General features: G+C 41.1%; 1 protein-coding gene across 1 annotated transcript; it reads right to left on the bottom strand.

The window, feature by feature from the left end:
• Positions 1-9,034: 9,034 nt before the first annotated feature.
• LOC122022986 (subtilisin-like protease 1) lies at positions 9,035-11,233 on the bottom strand. Its single transcript, XM_042581090.1, has one exon. The coding sequence runs from the start codon at positions 11,231-11,233 to the stop codon at positions 9,035-9,037; it is 2,199 nt and encodes a 732-aa protein (XP_042437024.1).
• Positions 11,234-19,563: the final 8,330 nt, after the last annotated feature.

Raw genomic sequence — 19,563 nt, 5'->3', positions numbered from 1 at the left:
ATACATAAGCATGCTAGGTTAACTTTTAGCTTCTTTAAAACCCTAATTTTGGTCTTGGCCGAAACACACATGAAGGGAAAACTAGGTTTTTAAATCAACATATAAGCATAATCACCTAGCTAAATTCATATCATATTATTAAGAGATACATGAGCATGCTAGGTTAACTTTTTAGCTTCTCTAAGCCCTAGTTTTGTTCTTGGCCGAAACATACATGAAGGGAAAACTAACTTTAAACAACATTCAAGCATGAGAAAAACCAGCCTAATCCCTTAACCTAGCATACATATCATAAAGATGTAGTAGACATGATTAGTTTAGGTCTTAAGCTTTCCTAGGTTCTTCATCTATACTTGGCCGAAAGTTCATGTTTAAAAATCTAGGTTTTAAGTCAACATACAACATGAGAACATTAACTAGCTTCTTATACTAGGGTATTTATCATAAGAACATAATGAACATGTTTTATTTAAATCTTGATCTATCCAAATCTTTCCTTTTATTTTATACTTGGCCGAAAGTTCCAACTTGTGGCCCTAGGTTTTAAGTATTCTACTCCTATGTGAAAACAAAAGCAACTTGTACCACAGGTGAAGGGATACTTACATCCTTTCTCTTATGGTTTTTCTTAAGAAAAGATACTCTAGATGAAAAGGAAGAAGAGAGCTTCTTCTTCTAACACTCTCTTTGATTTCTCTTGCTTGGAAGGGGTAGACCTTGAAAGCTCCTTCTTGTAAATTAGTTTTCTTGGAGAGGAACCTTAGCTTAGCTTTTGGAAATGAGGAGAAGGAGAGCTTTTGGTTTCGGTGGAGAATGAAGAAGGAGAAGGAAGAAGGAAGAAAAAAAAGGATTAATCACTTGTCTTTTCTTCTTTCCATCCTATTTATTTCCTATGTAATGAACATACCTTCATTCATCCCCCTTAGCCCTCCTATTTCCTTCACTCTTTTAATTCCATGAAAATAGAGAGAAGGAGGGAAGTAAGCAACTTGTCTTTTGCTTGCTTCTTCTCTTAACCAAGAGGAAGAGAAAGTAAGCTACTTGATTTTCTCTTGTTCCTTTATTTAACCATCCTCTCACCTTTAACTAATATTCTTATTCTTTTCTATTTACATATCATTTATGTCTCTAGTGGTTATCATACACCAATTTAACTCTATCATTTGTGGGAGGTTCAAGGTTCAATCCTTGACCACACCTCTTTTTATTTTGGTTTCTATTTTTTTTCCCTTTTTCTCTTTCTTTCTTTTATTCTTCTATTTTAAAGAAAATACTCCTAGGTATAGCTTAGTATTTTGTGGGCGTTACACATGTACCGAGCCTCGGCCCCTTTTAATAGATGACTGAAAAAATACACTGGTCGTTGTACACTGTCATGTTCCTTAATTAGCACAGCCCCTACAGCCTCGGGGGTGGCAGATAAGTAAACCCATAAGGGTTCCCCAACAACTGGCTTAAATAAAGATGGCAAAGCCTCCAAGTACTTCTTCATCTCCTCAAAAGCTCGAGTACAGTCTTCATCCCACTGGAATTTGGAGGCCTTCCTGAGCACCTTAAAGAAAGGAGCGGCTCGGTCTGCAGACCTGGAAATGAATCTTGACAGGGCTGTTATTCTGCCGACCAGCTTTTGAGTTTCCTTCAAATTCTGAGGAGGCTGCATATCCCTTAGCGCTTGAACTTTTTCTGGATTGGCTTCTATCCCTCGCTCAGTCACCAGGTAACCCAAGAATTTTCCTCCCTTGGCCCCAAACAGGCATTTCAAGGGGTTCAGCTTCAGCTCGTATTGCCGGAGAGTCCTGCATGTTTCTTCGACATCCTTGACCAGATTTGTTGCTAACGGAGACTTGATGAGTATATCATCCACATAAACCTCCACATTGCGCCCGATCTGTTCCCGGAAGATTTTGTCCATCATTCTTTGGTATGTGGCTCCGGCGTTCCTGAGACCAAAGGGCATGATAGTATAACAGAAAGTACCGTCAGCTGTAATGAAGCTAACCTTTTCTTGGTCCTCTGCCACTAAAGGTATCTGATGATACCCTTGATATGCATCCAACATGTAAATTCTCTCGCATCCGGCCGTGGAGTCTACCATTTGATCAATCCGGGGCAGAGGATAGCAATCCTTGGGACTGGCTTGGTTGAGATCTCGGAAGTCTATACACACCCTACACTTATTGTTGGGCTTCTTTACCAGAACCACGTTAGAGAGCTAGGACGGGAACTGTACTTCTCTAACGTGACCCGCCTTCCTGAGCTGGTCCACTTCAGCTCTGATCATTTTGTTCTAATCAGCCGAAAAGTTCCTTTTCTTTTGCTTGACGGGCCTGGAATCTGGTAGTAGATGTAATTTATGTTCAGCTACCTCTGGCCTGACCCCCGGTAACTCCTCCGTGGACCAGGCGAAGACGTCCCGGTTACGAATCAAGCATTGAATTAACTCTTCCTTGAGGGGAGAGGGAAGGTCGCTTGCCACCCGGGTCAGACTTTCGGGTCACTCGGCATGTAGTTGTACTTCTTCCCAGGGGATGGGTTCTTCAGCTATAGGCAGAGGCTCCTCTTGAACAGTATGGACACCTCCATCTTGCATCCTTTGATTTTTCCGAGCCTCCACTCGGACCATGTCAATATAGCACCGGCGAGAAACCCTCTGTTCCCCTTTAACTTCCCCGACCTGCTCGCCCATGGGAAATTTGATTTTTTGATGGAAGGTCGAAACAGCAGCCCTAAATTCATGCAGGGCGGGCCTTCCTAAAATGACATTATAAGATGAAGGGCAATCTCTCATTCAAGATTCTGGCCGAAAAAGGTACTCTTTCGTCCGGATCCTTCGGGAATACTTCGGGTATTATGAGAGTCTTCCCCTTCTTAGAGTCTCTGGGCAAGGAGCTTTCCACCATGGAGGCTTGTGGCCGCTCCTTCTTGAGACTGTGACCCTGGGGCTCTGGTTGATAATACCCCCTGCCGGGCTCACGATAAGGAATTTGAGGAAGTACCTCAGGCTGCTTTCTTTTAGAACCTCGATTTGAGATAGGGAGTGGCTCCTTGGAAGCTTCAACAGGAACTTATCGCGGTCGTGAGACGGTCGCTTGCTTCTCGGAGGCTGCTCGCCTCTTGGCCTCCTTGAAGAGCTCGTACTCCCCGGCGGTCATAGTGACATTTATGCGGCCAGACTTCTCCATCGTCACGTTCCGGAACAGGTTGTTGTGTTCCCACAGACGGCGCCAAATTTGATCTCGTCCGGAAGCTGAGTCGGATGAAGGCGGGCCTTGTTGTACTGAAGTTGATGAAAAGTCGCTGAATGGTTGAATCTACCGGGTACCCCCTGGAAAGGTTCGCACGGGTGACCGACGGAGATAGATGATCAGGACGATGATGCTGTCGCTCTGCGCACACTCAGACGAGTCCACAGTCGTTAGAGACCAGAAACCATGGAAAAAGTCCCCGGATCAGGCCCTCCGAGGCTCAAGTCAAGTATTTTTTCCCCAGAAATCGCAGAGAAAGGACGAAAAGTAAAGACTAGTGAGAAATGACGAGTGAGCATACCTGCATAAGGGACAAGGCATCCCTTTTTATACTGCAACGAAAGTCTCTGGGTCTGACGGGTGTCAGGGAATGTCGGTTGTTAGACTTTGTCTGGCGGTGATGGACACGTGGCTCTTCTTAATAGGCTGGCGGCAAAACCGAAGGTATATTGAGCCCTGACTGTTAGCATATTCCCTGACACCTTGATTATTCTTTGACATTCTCTGACAAGTGGTTACGATTCCCTGGCTTGTTTGTCCTGTAGTGTCTGGACGACGAGTATGTATTCCCAACCCTGAACCTCGACCTGCTTCTACATACTTGATATCCTTGGCTCGTATGTCCCAACCTGCACGCTAGATCTTACCTACTATTTACCATATACTTGACATCCATGACTTGTATGTCCTGACCTGCACGCCAGGTCTGTTTCCCGACCTGCATGTATACCTATGATCCTTGGCTTGGATGTCCCGACCTGCGTGCCAGATCTGTGTCTAGACCTGCATGTATACCTATGATCCTTGGCTTGGATGTCCCGACCTGTGCGCCAAGTCTGTATCCAGACCTGCAAGTATACATATGATCCTTGGCTTGGATGTCCCGACCTGCACGCTAGGTCTGTATCCAGACCTGCATGTATACCTATGATCCTTGGCTTGGATGTCCCGACCTGTGCGCCAATTCTGTGTCCAGACCTGCATGTATACCTATGATCCTTGGCTTGGATGTCCCGACCTGCGCGCCAGGTCTGTGTCCAGACCTGCATGTATACCTATGATCCTTGACTTGGATGTCCTGACCTGCGCGTCAAGTCTGTGTCCAGACCTGCATGTATACATATGATCCTTGGCTTGGCTGTCCCGACCTGCACGCTAGGTCTGTGTCCAGACCTGCTTGTATACCCGTAATCCTCGGCTTGTAAGTCGTCCCCAATTATGCCTGGCCCATGGGCCTGGTCCTTGACCGCTACCAGGGCTGGTCCTTGTCCTGCTTATAATACCCTCCATTGACCACTACGTCAGCTGATATTTTGACCCTGGCCATGTAAGCTTGACTTTTGACCTCCCTGCTTCTCACGTCAACTTGACTGCTGACCAGCCACGGAGGCTTGACTTCTAACCTTCCTGACCTCCAGGTCAACCTGACTTCTGACGCTTTTGTGATATTGACTCATAACTATATCATCATATCAACCGCATAAAACATGCACCGTATCATACCATGTAGATATACGTTCACTCGTTAGCCCAGCCATCAGTGAGCTTTATTAAGAGATGCCTCAGCTCAAGTTTCAGAACTTTTTTTTTTCTGTATTTTTCTTGACCATTAATTTGTACTAGCATCACAACCTATGGATTTTTTTCACTTTTCAATATTTTGTTACCTGTCTATGAACATTTTAGATATTGTTAGACTCATATCTTAAGTCTGGATTTTGCTGACGTTATAGTTTTCTTGCTCTAGGAACAACGGAAGCTTTTCTTCATGCAATTGCTAATGAGAGACGCATTCAGAAGTCAAACAATTTAATGTTTGTATTCTCTGGTATTTATGTGGCACTAAAGATCATCCTGGTTCGATCTGTTGGAGCAATTGGCTTAATTGCTGCTAATTCATTAAGTATCCTTCATAACGCATTTCCTCCATCAATGACCGTTTGATCACTTTGCATTGTTTTTTTTATTCAAATGTAAAATGGACAAAAGGTTTACCTATCACGTGTTAATGTTCCTTTTGGAACAGTAGTATACCACCTTTCATTTAAGAGATGATGCATGTAAATTTTTCACCTGCAGTCCACGCTGATGCTTTTTAGCCACACAAGAATGAAGGAATACCCTACGAGATCAAAGTACTTTAAACTTTTGTTCTGATTTAGAAAAAGGATATGCTGCTCAAATTGCAATCTAGTGCGCTGCATGACAGCACAAAGAATATAGGCTTTTACTGCTCAAATGAGGCAGTTTTACGTAAAAGGCCATCAAGTTAATGTAAAAGGCCATCAGTTCACAGAGCCATCACGATTGAAGGATTTCAATATGCATACTTGGAGCTTTAGATCTGAATGCCTGCCCTTGCCTTGAGAAACGAATCTAAAAGGGAAAATCTTTGATTTAGGCAAAATTTCTCTGCACTTAAATTGCAAGAGAATATTTTATTTGCAGATGAGAAAGTTGGAAGCACTGTAATAGATTGGGGTGAATTATATTAATGGACAAAAAAAAGTATAAAATTTCCATGATGCCTGATGTCACATACCTTGTCGTATTTTTTTAATATCTTCCTCATGGCAATGGAGTTTATGATACCATAAGCAACTAGGTCCTTCCCTTCTTGCATCAGTTCTCCATGGCTCTGCAGAGACTTGCCTCTAAACCACATAATATACTTCTTAAAGCCTGATGCTAAATGCAATTCAAGCAACTGTTGTGCTCGTTTATTAAAACAACCGACAACAGCTGACATCTCATTCAATAGGGAGGAGAAGAGAGAGGGCTCACAAACTACGATATGATAGCACAACATCAGGAAAAGAAAAAAACAAAAAGAGAAACCTAGAAGAAAAGTGTATATTATGCATTTGGAGGAATAAATATATAATAAGCACTCGTATGTCAAACTACAAACATATCAAATTCAATTAAGTTACCGATGTAGCATAGGAATGATTCGGGTTATCTCAATAACGATGGATGATAGCTTTAGGATTGATTTATTGCTTGAGGTTTTTAGCTATGGAAATGGGGGATTTGGATTTGAATTGCTAAGACTAAGAAATGAAAATCAATGCATAAAATGAAAATCTAATCTAACTTAAACTAAAATTGTAGAAAATGAAAGGCAACATGAATAAAGCAAAGCATTTTACTATCAACAGGAACATAATCTAATCTAACTTACATGCATCTAAATTAATGACAAGAACGAACATTAACAAAACATGCATGAATTAAATAAGTAAAATGCATTAAAAAGAGAAATGAAAATGGAAGGGGCATTTAAGCAAACATGTTGTGTGCATCATCCAATTCAACCCTAGTACATGAATTCCTAACATGGGAAGTTAACACTTTTACAATGCATTCAATATCAACAAAAACAACCAAATACATGAAACAACCAACAAGTATAAACCACGTATGCAGAGAACGACCCAAGCTCACGGATGGACGACAGTGGGGAGGGGAATAATTGCTGAAGAGGGGAATAATTGCTGTCCCGAAGTGGGGAGGGAGCTGCGATGATTTGGAGAGGCTGCTGGAGGTGGAGGAAGAGCTCCTCCTCTTCTAACCCGAAGAGGGAAGGAAGAAAATGAAGCCCCGGTTCTCCCTCTTCTAACCCGAAGAGGGTTGGCCGGAGATGGTGAATGGTGGCCGGATCTCCCTCTTCTAACCCGAAGAGGGTTGGCCGGAGATGGTGAATGGTGGCCGGATCTCCCTCTTCTAACCCGAAGAGGGAGATGATGGCTCGGGAGAGATTGGTGCCGTCCGTGATGAAGAAGAGATGGACCTCTCCGAAGGTGGCTGCTGGTTCCTCTTCTAACCCGAAGAGGTGGCCGGATCGTGGGAGAAGAGAGGTGACGGAGAGGATATATCCTGAGCTTGAGGGATATAGCCACATCGCTTTTTACTAAAAGGAGCGATCATATTTTCTTATTCATCAAAAAAAAATTCTAATTTTAAAACGATAAAACAAACACACAAAAAAATCGTATTATTCTTTTTCTACCTTTCTCGTCAACTTCCTAATTCCATGCTATTTTTAATGCATGGAAGAAAATATCAAACCTAATATGCAGGATATAAAAAAAATATTAGGTCCAGTATAAATCTGATATGAAAAATATTATATTTAGGTTGGACTTAATATGAAAAATATCAAGTTCAATCGGGACATGATATGAAAAATATCAAATCCGTTAAGCCTAATATGAAAAATATTAAATTCACGTTGGGCCTAATATGAAAAATATCAAGTCCACATTGAGCTTGATATTGGACAATATCAAGCTCAGAATAGGCTTGATATGGGAAAATATTAAGTCCACCGTGGGCCTGATATAATCTCATATCAGGTCCAACGATGAACCTAATATGAGAACATAATAAGTCATTTTTAATCCTAGAGAGAGGATGTATTGGAAAACGACGAAAGAACACTAATTTTGGTGCTCTTTTTGTTAGTTTTAAAATTAGGGTGTTTTTTTGGATAAATAAAGAAACGTGGCTGCTCATTTTGGTAAAAAATCATAGCCACATAAATGGAAATCTAGGGTGTGTTTGTGCGTTTTCTATTTTCATTTTCTGGAAAATGTATATTTCTAAAAAATAGTATTTGGTTTATATTTTTCATATCTATTTTTAAAAAAAATAGATAGTATTTTCTGGAAAAATAGAGAATGTTTAAAAGTCATTTTCATTTTTTAGAAAACGTATATTTTTTCAAAAAAATAAAAATAAAAAACATACAAACCAAATGCACCCTTAATTTTTTTTTTTACCGTCTGCCTTCTCTATTTTATTTATTCTTTCTTATGCTATTTTTTTTGTTTTATTCTATCATATTCTATGATAACTTAGGCATAGGAAGGCCAGATCCCTATCCATAAAAAAAAAAAGACCGAGAATGAACTACTTATAATTATGATCGAATCGTGATCGTGATCCAGTCACAATTTATTGTCATCTTTCCCTGGGTTCATCATCCCCGCATATTATGGTTTGGGTTGACGCGGGTGGCCGGAGGTCGCTGGCCATGAGCAAGTGGCCAGGCTTGGGGCGTCGAGCGAGGGATGACCTCCAAGCGGCATTCGGCCACTTGTCCTGACCCAAACTATAATTTGAGGGACATTAAACTCAAGGAGGGATCACGACAAATTATGGCTGGATTACGTCCACAATCCAACTGCAATTGTAAGTTGTCCATCCTTTGGTCCACTTTCTTTGGACTAGAGGATCTGGTCCAGGCATAGGAGGGGACTTGTCGGGACAATCCCTCTTACTCCGAATCGAGCCTTTTCGTGAGTTTTTTTTTTTTGAGCTGGCTCAAAAAAATATTTTATTTATATTTGAAATGATTGAATTCGAGCTAAATTCGAACATGTTCGATAACTTTTTAAGCTGAATTTTAATCCATAATATTTTATTCAATTGTTTATGAGTTACTTACTAGTCTAATTTAAATTGAACTATAATTATATTTATATAATTTTAATTTAAATATGTTAAATTAAAGTCTAAATAATTCGAATTGAATTTAAATTTAAATCATTACAAATTATAGTTTGATTCATTTTGAATCCAGATTTGAAATTTTCGAACAGAACTCGAGTCAACAAATTTTATATTTTTAGCTTTGAATAAAATTTAAATATCACATATATTTTTCAAACTCATTCGTTACAAATGATATTGTTGAATCATAGATTAACGGCTAAACCCCGATGCTCTACCAACCATTTATGATTACCGAGCAAAACGAATGATTTATTAGAGTGATGACCCACTTAACTTAAAAGCCCACAACAATACTCGAAGATGGAAACAACCAAGGGGCTCGTCACCACATACTTACCATCATCGGAGGTCCAAGTCAACTTGCCCTCCACGAATTGATTGAGAGGGGAAGGTTTGCCGGCGGTCCATTTCGCACTTACATCGAATGACTTTTGCTCGTTCAGTTCAGTGAACGTCAACGTCTCGGGAGTGACAGTAGCTAACGCGGCAGGGTCAAATATGGTCACGGACACCTTGTAGCTCGATCTTGCCGGTCCGACATTCGTGACCGTCCGTCTCACCTTGACCGTCTCCCCGCCTTGGGGGGCTAGAAGAATCGATGGGTAGTTTAGCTCCGCTTCCGTCAAGTTCTTGAACTTGGAGCAATCCACGAATCCGCGCCCTATTTTTTTGGCACCTTCGTTGCCGAATTTGCCGCAGATGTAGGAGACATAGTCATCGGCGGTGATGTCGTAAATAAGGCCGGGTTCGGAAGCTTTGTTAGGGTTGACCTGTCCTGCGCCCTTATCCCAATAGAACGCTGGCTCGAGCAACTCGTTGTAGACGTCGGCATCTGCCGTGGTGATGATTGCCGACCTGATAGCTGCTGGAGACCAAGTAGGGTGTGCTGCCTTTAAGAGCGCTGCGATGCCGCTGAGGTGAGGCGTCGCCATGGACGTGCCAGAGATGATGTTGTAGTCTGGAAAGTCTGCAGAAGGAATCCAGGCCGCGAAGATGTTAAGGCCTGGGCCTGCGATGTCTGGCTTGAGGATGTTCGTCGTCACCTTCGACGGCCCCCGGGATGAGAAGAAAGCCACAGCAGGGGCGGGGGATTCGCCGAGAACCGTCCCATCGAAGACGATTGAAGCGGAGGGGTCAGAGGACGAGTTCAAATACGATTTGAAGTCGGAGTCGTATCGGTTGGCGATCATTACCACAGGGTAGTCCAGCTTACTAACCATGATGGTATCGCCTTCGATCTTCAAGCAAATATAGATTATCCCCCTGGCACCGTGGGACTTGGCGATATCCGCCACAACTGGGAGACCGAATTGGTCGTCGGCCTCGCAGACCCAAATGCTGCCCCTATGGCTATCGTCGGGAGGATTCAAGAGGCAGTATGGCGAATGGGGGTTGTAGTATAGTGGAAGAGAGCTTTTAGTGAAGTTGCTCGGCTGGTCTAGAGACTCTCCGGGAATCACCTTCCCGTTGGGAAGTTTCACGTAGGCCCTGAAGCTTCGATCGACGATGCTGGCCGCTACGGTGAGGATCCATGGTGCAGCGTTGGAGAGGGTGAAGAAGTCAGGTCCAGTGTTGCCGGCGGCGCAACTGACGAAGATGCCTTTTCTGACAGCCGCCAACGAACCAATGGCGATGGGATCTTGGTCTAGAGGCATTGAACCACCGCTGAGAGAGATAGAGAGGATGTCGACGCCATCCTTGACAGCTGCATCCATCCCAGCAAGGACGTCTGCGGTACCACATACGCCGTAGCGGGTGCAGGTCTGGTAGATGGCAAGGTGAGCCCTAGGGGCCATTCCGGCAGCCGTGCCTTTGGCAAAGCCGTAGTAGCTCACATTGCGGACAAAGTTACCTGCGGCGGTGGAGGAAGTGTGGGTCCCGTGGCCGTTCTTGTCAATGGGAGGACTCCGACCCGCGCCGGCGATCATCGACCTGGCGCCGATGAGCTTGTTGTTGCAACCGGTCTCGAGCTCGCACGAGCCCTTCCACTTCGAGGGTGGAGGTGGTACCCCCTCGTCGTCGTAGGAAGGGTGGCCGGGAGTCACACCGGTGTCGAGGATTCCGACGATGACTCCGCTTCCAAGCTTTGAGTCTTCCCACAGCCCCTTCTTCCCGACCTTGAGCCCGAGGAAATCCGGTGTGTGGGTGGTCATCACGTGTAGCACTCGGTCGGGGAATGAGCGCACAAAGCCCTTCTTCTTCCTCACTGCCTGCAGTTCTTCCTCCGTCAGAATGGCGGCGAAACCACTGAAGACGTCGCTGTAGGAGTGCAGCAGTCGCCGATCGACGGTTGACTCCTCGGCGGCCGACGGCAAGAAAGACTCGTGCCATCTCTTTAGGCTCGATTCCATCAACGACTCAATCGGCTCATCCACTTGAATTATGTAACGGCTCGAAGAAGGAGGAGCGGCGAGGGAAGAATTTAAGAAGAAGGCGAGGAGAAGGAGCAGCCATAGCGCAACATCCATGTTGGAATCTAAATTGCTATGTCTCCATACTCTATTATATAGAGAGACGTACGCTTCTAAATATGAAAAAAATAATATATCATTAAAATATATTAATTCAGTCTCTTTTAGGTAAAAAATAATGATAACGCTCCGGCGCAATAATCTATCCGCGGTATAATCTAGTAAATATATAATAATTAATGGAAATTTTAAATTTCTTGCCTATCAAATATTAATTATATTCCCATTTCACATAACATTTGGGGAAACTTGTATAACATATGGAGAGATTTAACTTGTATAACATTAAAAAAATCCAGACATTTTCTAATAAAAGTAAAACAACGCCACGTCACTTGGCTAGTAAAGTTATATATATATTTTTATCATAATTTACCAAATGGCCATGCAAATTTTATATTTATTAAAAGGTGCACTATAATTTAGTATTTATCAAAAGGTATAATTAAATGTCTCCTATTTCCTTTCTAAGAGCATCTACATCAGTTACCATATTCAAAGATTTTACCTTAAATTTTGGATAAGTTAACTAAAAATTCTCTACATCAGTTACCCTATCCATTCCCTAAATTTAGATTTGATGAATAGTGATTCTCTAAATTTAGGGAATGAAACCTCTACCCTAAAAATAAAATAATATTTCTTTTTAATCTCTCTCCTTCCACTCAATCTCTCTCCTTCCACTCATTTCATAAATATAATAATAAAAAATAGAAGAAAGAGAAAAAAATAATAAAAAAATTAAGGATGATGGAAATTTTAGGGTATTTGATGTAGTGTGTAGTGAAAAGTGATTATCTAAATTTAATAAAGTGGATCATTTACCCTAAATTTTAGATATAGTAATAGAGAAACTGATGTGGATGCTCTAACCCTCCAATCAATATTTCCTTTTCATAAATCATTTTTCAAAGCATTCAAATCACATTTGAATCGTTTTGATTTAAAAATAATATCAATAGTTCGAATGAAAATGATGTTAATATTTTTCTCCCTCCCTCTCTCAGCTCCTACAAACCTAATATATTTTCTTAAGTCTCTAATTGTAAAAATCCTGCGCTTTGCTTTAGTCACGAGATCCCCCTCACCCCATCGAAAGCCTCTGCAAGTGTCTTCATGTGCCCCTCAGGTGTTGTCAAGGGTTTTTGACAAAATCCCCAAGGGCGTAGCACAGACAGTGGACACATGATATCTCTAGCGTAATGGCCAGGTGTCGATTCTTAAGAATTGACGACCTGGGATTTACCCCACCATGCGCCTATGACCCTGTGTACCTGTATGTACCTCCCTTCATATCCGTGGGACCGACACTAGGGGGACCGCTAAGGTAGCGGATCTACCTTTTTTTAGGGTTTTGTTTGTCGTCAATACTTTCCTTTCAGAATGGCGCAAAAAGGTGTGGCAGATGTTTCAGCCTCTGCTCCTCAATTATCCGCAAAGGTATATATCATGGACATGTTCACCTTAAAAACTCATAGGATCTGACTAGGTCAAAACAACACTACTACTGGATATATTCAGAACAATGTGTATCTGGATTTTGAAAAGCTCAACCAGTTTGGGTTTGGTTGTCAATAATTTTTTTTTTAATTATAGGTTTCAGTTGATATTAGACAGAAACTGCATTGAACAATATGTTATGTCACTTTAACAGTTTTTTTTAAACATCCACAATGAAAGGAAGATATCATGGAATTATTATTTTAGATGATCGACATATAACAATGATTTAACAGTCCCCCTTTGGTGTTATCTTGAACATATAAGATATGCAACATATTCGTGGTATAATAGTCAATATATTTTAAAATTGGGATTCAACTTCTGAAACCTTTAGATTGTAAGTACAACTCATAGTTGTGAATTTTAAGCATGAAGTAGTAAATACTATAGTAAAATAAAATAGTTTGAAAAACTTAATATTTTTTTATTTTGGTCGGCCCTAGTATAGGAATATTAGACTAAATGAGGGCATGATTGTACAATCAGTGTGGGTAGCAACGAAATATAAAATAAAGAAAGGAAGAATGATGCGCAGGATATTACTTGGTTCCCAACCCCCCAAGATCGGTACATTTAAGACCTATGCACTCAATGTGAGTCCATGAGTAGTCTCATTTATAGAAGTTTTTCGGAGGCAGAGAAACTCGTTTGACCATTTAAGTACAAGTACAAAATAGAATATAAAATTAAACACAACTTGTACAATAAAAGTAAACCAAAAAGATAATGGCCGATCTAAAAGTCTAGAGAACAACGTAACCCTCCCGAAGCTTCTTTGGTCGCAAAACTTCGTGTCACAACTTACTTTTGAGAATAGAGAGAGTAGTAGTTGTTAGTGCAAGAAGCACCAGATAATTGAACCTAAGTTTTGATAATGACAAAAAGTTCAAAGTTAAGGTATGTTGTTGATCTAACAAGTCTGACTAGAGTGTAAGAAAGTCCTAAGTGATCTTAGCCAAGGTGAAAGTCCTAGTTGAGGCTAGACAAAGAAGTCCTAGTGGACACTAGCCAAGTGGAAAGCCTAGCTGCAGCTAGTCAAGAAAGTCTTGGCCCATGGGATTAGGTGAAGTCTTAGCAGGTCGAGGGCATCAGGCAGAAATCCTAGGGTTGAGGACATTAGGTGAAAGTCCTAGGGGTCACGGACACTAGGAGGAAGACTAGATGGGTTGGTGTTAAGACATCCAGTGAAAGTCCCGAGGTCTTAGATGATGAGCAAAAAGCCCAAATGGTTTGGAAGACCGATTTAACAAAAGATAAACTCTCTTCAGAAGAGTAGGTGAGGACATATTCCCCCCGTAGAGGGAATATGAGGCGTCGGCCCGACCTAGAGATTCAGCAAAACTCAAAGTCAAGACCAGACAGTCCGGATACTGTCAAATATTTTATTTTCATATTATTTCTTATGCTAACTCTATTTTGTAGGGTATCTTTGTGTATTTGGACTAACTTGTTTTGCATGAGCTGAAAAACACAAGTTAGCCTGAGATGAACAGTGCTCGAGACGTCTCAAAGCTACTTGGAGGTGCCTCGGAGCTTCTCGAAGGCACCTTGGATGGGCTGAGGCGCCCTCGCGTGGATAAACCTTGGTGATAAGATTTTCTCCATGAGGAGGCACCCTGGAGTGAATGGAAGGCACCCTGGAGCGAATGGAAGGCACCCTGGAGCGAATGGAATGCGCCCTGGAGCAAATGGGAGGTGCCTTGGAGCACCTAAAAGGTGCCTTCAAAAGGATAAATTTTGTAGAATGCAGTGTTATCGCGATCGAGGCTTCAAGGATAAAAATTACAGCTAGAGGTGCCTTTAACAACTTATAAAAGTAGTCTTCGAGCAACACTCAATGCACAATTGATTTCCACAATCTCGCTCTTGCGTGCTGCTTCAAAGATGACTCTACTACTCTGCGACGTGATTTCGATGACCAAACGCAGGACTCTTCGAATCCTTAAGTCATTGGTATAAGTTTTGTTTATAGCACTTAAATTATAATCTTATTGTACTCATCTTTGTACTTGTAATTTTTGAATTGATAGTGAATTTCCCAACGAAAGTAGTCGTTGATCGTGGGCCTTAGAGTAGGAGTCGTCACAAGCTTCGAACCTGCAATTGCGCTATTCTTTTCTTTACTTTTACTTTCCATTACGTTATTCTGATTGATTGTTGGAGTAAAAGAAAAGTATTAGCGATTTCTTTTCTTTACTTTTACTTTCTACTGCATTATTCTGATTGATTGTTTTATGAAAATGTGAAAAGCCACAAGTGTTATTCACCCTCTTTAGCGCATTGATCCTATAATTGGTATCAAAGCGGGGCTGCTTTAAATTGGTGAAACCACCGTTTGAGTAATTTTTTAAGGTATTTTTGAGTTTTTCAAAATCAATCGGAATTGGTGCTCTCACCCCTTCTGATCATATTTTCTCTTTCACAATCAAGTTCTTTTTCGTCTCTCAAAGTTGGTGTAACACCACTTAAGTTATTTAGTTTTATTTCTTCCCGCACTGCTAATCAAAGACCAAGTCTCAGAATAAGTTTTCTTATTTTTGTTTTTGTGAGATTATCACTAAATGACCCATCAAGAAGATTACAGTACTACACACCCATCCCATTTCTCCAATGAGGATTTCAGATACTAGAAAGGTCGGATGGAGTACCATTTGAAGACGTAGGTAGAAATGTGAATCATAATCCAAACCAGATTCACATTCCTCACCGAAGACGAAGTACTCATTGTTGGTGCAGATTGCACTAATAATTTGGTTTTGATGTATGACAGATAGGTTAAAGTTAGATGTGATGTTTGTCTAACCTTTTCTACCAAGTATGCAGGAGTTGGCTAGTCTGAGAGACTCGACACTAGGCTGAAATCCAGCTTGGTCTGTGGGCCTGATAGCTTGTAAGAAGTCCAGATAGGTCCATGAGGTCTGATATCTGGCGGGAAGTCCAATTGGGTCTACAGGACCTAAAAACCAGCCGAAGTCTAATTGAGTCAGCGAACCTGACAACTAGCGGAAAGACCTAGTGGATCAGAGACAAGTCAAGTGACTGCAGTTGGTAAGTGAAGATAAGCAACTGAAGGAGAGATCCAGTGATGATGCGTTCTCCATTGAGGGAACTATAGGCGTCGATTCAACTTAGGTCTATTTGGGAAGCCTAAGTTGAGATCTTGACTAGATCCTGGTCTCAAGGAGATAAGATCTAATTATTACCCTATGTACTATGTTGTGCTAACTCTATTTTGTAGGGTAGATATAACCTTTGATTGCCCGGACTAACCTTTTCTTGTAGGGAGAAGGCTGCTGAAGAAAAGTACGTACTCCGAGCGTCTGGATCTGGTTCGGGTGCCCGGATCAGGTTGGCCCAGGCAGGTTGCAGGTGCCCAAGCGATCTGGGTGCCTAGAATTAGTCCAGGCGCCCGGACCAGAAAAATCATCCACAAGCTAATGTGGAGCGCTTTGATTGGTCGAGCCACATGGTCCAGGCGATCGGAGGGGTTCCTATTGGGTGCTACTCGAAATTCCATTCTGTTTCCCCTGTATAAAAATTTATACAAGCACAGAACTTTTCCTAGCAACCCATGTGTTCTTAAACTTGGATTGGAAACGAAACTTAATATTTTTACTCCAAGTTCAAACCATGTGTTCTTCATAAGTTAAACATGGATTGGAAACGAAACTTAACATTTTTACTCCAAGTTCAACTATGCATTCTTCAAAAGTTAAACCATATTACAGAAGTTGATTAAATATCTGTTTCAAGGATTAACTTCCAGGTCGTTGGCGAGGCACTCAGCCTTCTTGGTTATGGGATCATCCACCACTTCCTAGACAAAATCTTTCAAAGAAATTGAATATTTAAACTCCTCACAGCAAACCCTAGGTTTAACTAACGAGACCTCAATCGAAGCACAAAATCGAAACATAAAATCAAAACACAAAATCGCTAGCCTCTTGTGTTGGTATTTCAGGATCCATACAAAGAAAAACTAAACTAGTTCGCAGCGGAATAAAGAACTAGTTGTACCTTTCCTTGTAGCTAAAGACCTCTTGATCTTCTGCTGTATTCCTCTCCTCTTCTTGGATGTCGTGTGAGCGATGATCTACCAAGATGAAGACACCCGACCTTCTCCTTCTTTTCCAAGCTTTCGGCCACCAAAGAATACAAAGTGAAGAGGCCTCCTCCTCCTTCTTCTTCTCCTCCAAGCAACCGACCACCAAGGTAGAGTCTTCTCCAAAGGGGTGCCGACCCTAATGAAGAAGAAATGATGGATGCCACTGGCCTTTAGGGAAAGAAGACAATAGAAGAAGATAGAAGAAGGGCCGACCACACAAGAGAATAAAAGAGGAGCCTTAGGTTATGTTATTAGAGAGCATCCCCTCCTTCTCTTTTATAATCTTTGCTAGCGGCTAATAAGGAAAGTTTTTAATAAAATTTCCTTTTATTTGCTATTGTAGATGGTTACAAAAAATGAAAGATTTTAACAAAATTAAAATCTCTCTTTTAAACCATTGTAAATGGCTATAAAAAGAAAGATTATAACAAAATTTTGTTTTAAACAAAATCTTCCTTTTATTCCTATAATGGTTGGTTACAAAAAAAAAGGAAAGATTTTAACAAAATTAAATGTCTCTTTTAATTATTGTATATAACTACAAAAAAGGAAAGATTTTAACAAAATTAAAATCTTTCTTTTAATCCATTGTAGAAAGTTATAAAAGGAAAGATTTTAACAAAATTTTATTTTCAACAAAACTTCCTTTTCTCTTCTTGTATGGCCGGCCCCATGCTTGGGCACCAAGCATGGCTTGGCAGGCCCACATCTTGGGCTCCAAGAGGGCTTGTCCGGCCATTTGCTTGGGCACCAAGCAAGAATGTGGCCAGCCCCTCATTTGGGTAAGAAGGAAAATCAAAATGGATGAACGCGAGACTTTATAGAGGCTAAGCAGGGACCGAGAGGAGGAATTGGTTTTGGCCTCCCGATGAGCTTGAGCTTCCTGTGTTCGACTTGAACACCCAACTCAAGTTCATCAATAATAACTCATACCATTAAAGAGTTATTATTGAACTACCGCTCCAATCCCATATTACATTATGAGCTTATTCTTATCATGAGTGCATTAATCTCTCTGTGTTTAAGATATCGAATGTCCATTAATTAAATGAGTTACGGACAACTCACTTAATTAATATCTATCTCCAAGAATAGTGCCACTCAAATTCATTGTCATGTCGAACTAAGTCCCCCTATAGAGTTTATATGACAATTGATGTGCGTAGATTATATACACTTTTATGCATACTTTGACGCACATCTACTTGTATTTCATTAGCATAATCTATATTTATTGCACCCTATTTCATTGTAATATCATACTTCCATTATATTTTATTCGGAGATTTGCTCTTTACTTGTTTTGATTGATAGGACATGATTTGGAAAAAAACAGAGCTTAAATGAAGTCTAGAGCTTCCTGAGTGTCACGGGCATGCAAAAACTAAGTCCTTGCAGGTTCTGGCCGTGTGGAGACCACATGGCCATGTGGAGGCCGTGTTAGGGGTGTGTTGAGGCCGTGTGAATGTCACACGGCCGTGTGAAGGCCGTGTGAATGTCACACAGCTGTGCGAAGGTCGTGTGGAACTTTCAGCACTGTAGACCAAAAGTAAAATGATCAGAACTTTGTGTTCGGTTAGAGTTTTGGGTTGTTCTTTATACCAATTTGTAGATAACTTCAAGATATACAACTTTGATGAAGACTTCAACAAGAGAAAACCCTATCTTGATGGTGTAAAAGATGCTGAAATGAAACATAGCCATTTAGAGCTATGACAAGGGGTGTGCAAGGGCCATGCAAGGGGCATACAAGGGCCATGCAAGGGGTGTGTGAGAACCACATGCCCATGACATGGCTGTGTCAAATTTTTAGAGCTAAAGAAGTACATGGTCATGTCCGAGACACAGCCATGCTACCAGAGCCAAAGCAGTACATGGCCGTGTAGATCTACATGGCCGTGCAACATTTCCAAAAGCCAAGGAAGCCCTGGCCGTGTCCCAGACAAGACCGTGTAGGAGTTCCAAAGCCAGAGGTAGAGCAGGTCGTGTAGATCTACACGGTCGTGCAAGGGGGCAATGGCAAAGCATGCCATAGTCATGTGGGCATCACACGGCTGTGTCACTTGGGCAGTGAAGGGGATGGACCAGGCTGTGTGAGCTTCACACGACCGTGTCTCGGGGTCGTGTGGCGCCAACCCCCAGCTCTATATAAGGGTTTCTTCCTCATTTGAAAGGGGAATCTTCCCCCACTACAAGAAAACAAGGCTTCAAAGACGAAAAATTCTGTCTCTGAAAGTCATTTTTCTGTCTCTAAAGAATATTTGAGACGGAATATTCCGTCTCAAAGTTCCGTTAGTGAAAGCCCCGTAGCTAATTTTGAGACGAAAATTTTCCGTCTCTAATTTCATAAACGAATCGAAAAATTGTTTCTACATCTGATTTTAATTTAATCAATGAAATTAATTTTAAATACAAATTTCGTTTTTAATTTTGTTTTGAATCCATCGTTAATCCGTTTCAAATTACATAATAAATATAATATTATTCTATTTATAAATGCGTTTACAATTTTGTTTTTAAATTCCGTATCTAGTTTTATTTTAAATCTCAAATATAATTTTAATTTATTTATAAATTTATTTACAATTCTATTTATAAATCCATATGTAAATTTGTATTAAAATTTATCACTAAAATTTTATTATATTTTATTTCTATATTTACTGTATAAGAAAAATTATAAATTTCAAATAAATTATAAATATTAAACAACAATTTC

The sequence above is a fragment of the Zingiber officinale genome, chromosome 9B (assembly GCF_018446385.1).
Source record: "Zingiber officinale cultivar Zhangliang chromosome 9B, Zo_v1.1, whole genome shotgun sequence".
NCBI classification, from domain to species: Eukaryota; Viridiplantae; Streptophyta; class Magnoliopsida; order Zingiberales; family Zingiberaceae; genus Zingiber; species Zingiber officinale.
The sequence above is the reverse complement of the archived record's forward strand: the minus strand, read 5'-3'. Positions and strand labels throughout refer to the sequence as shown.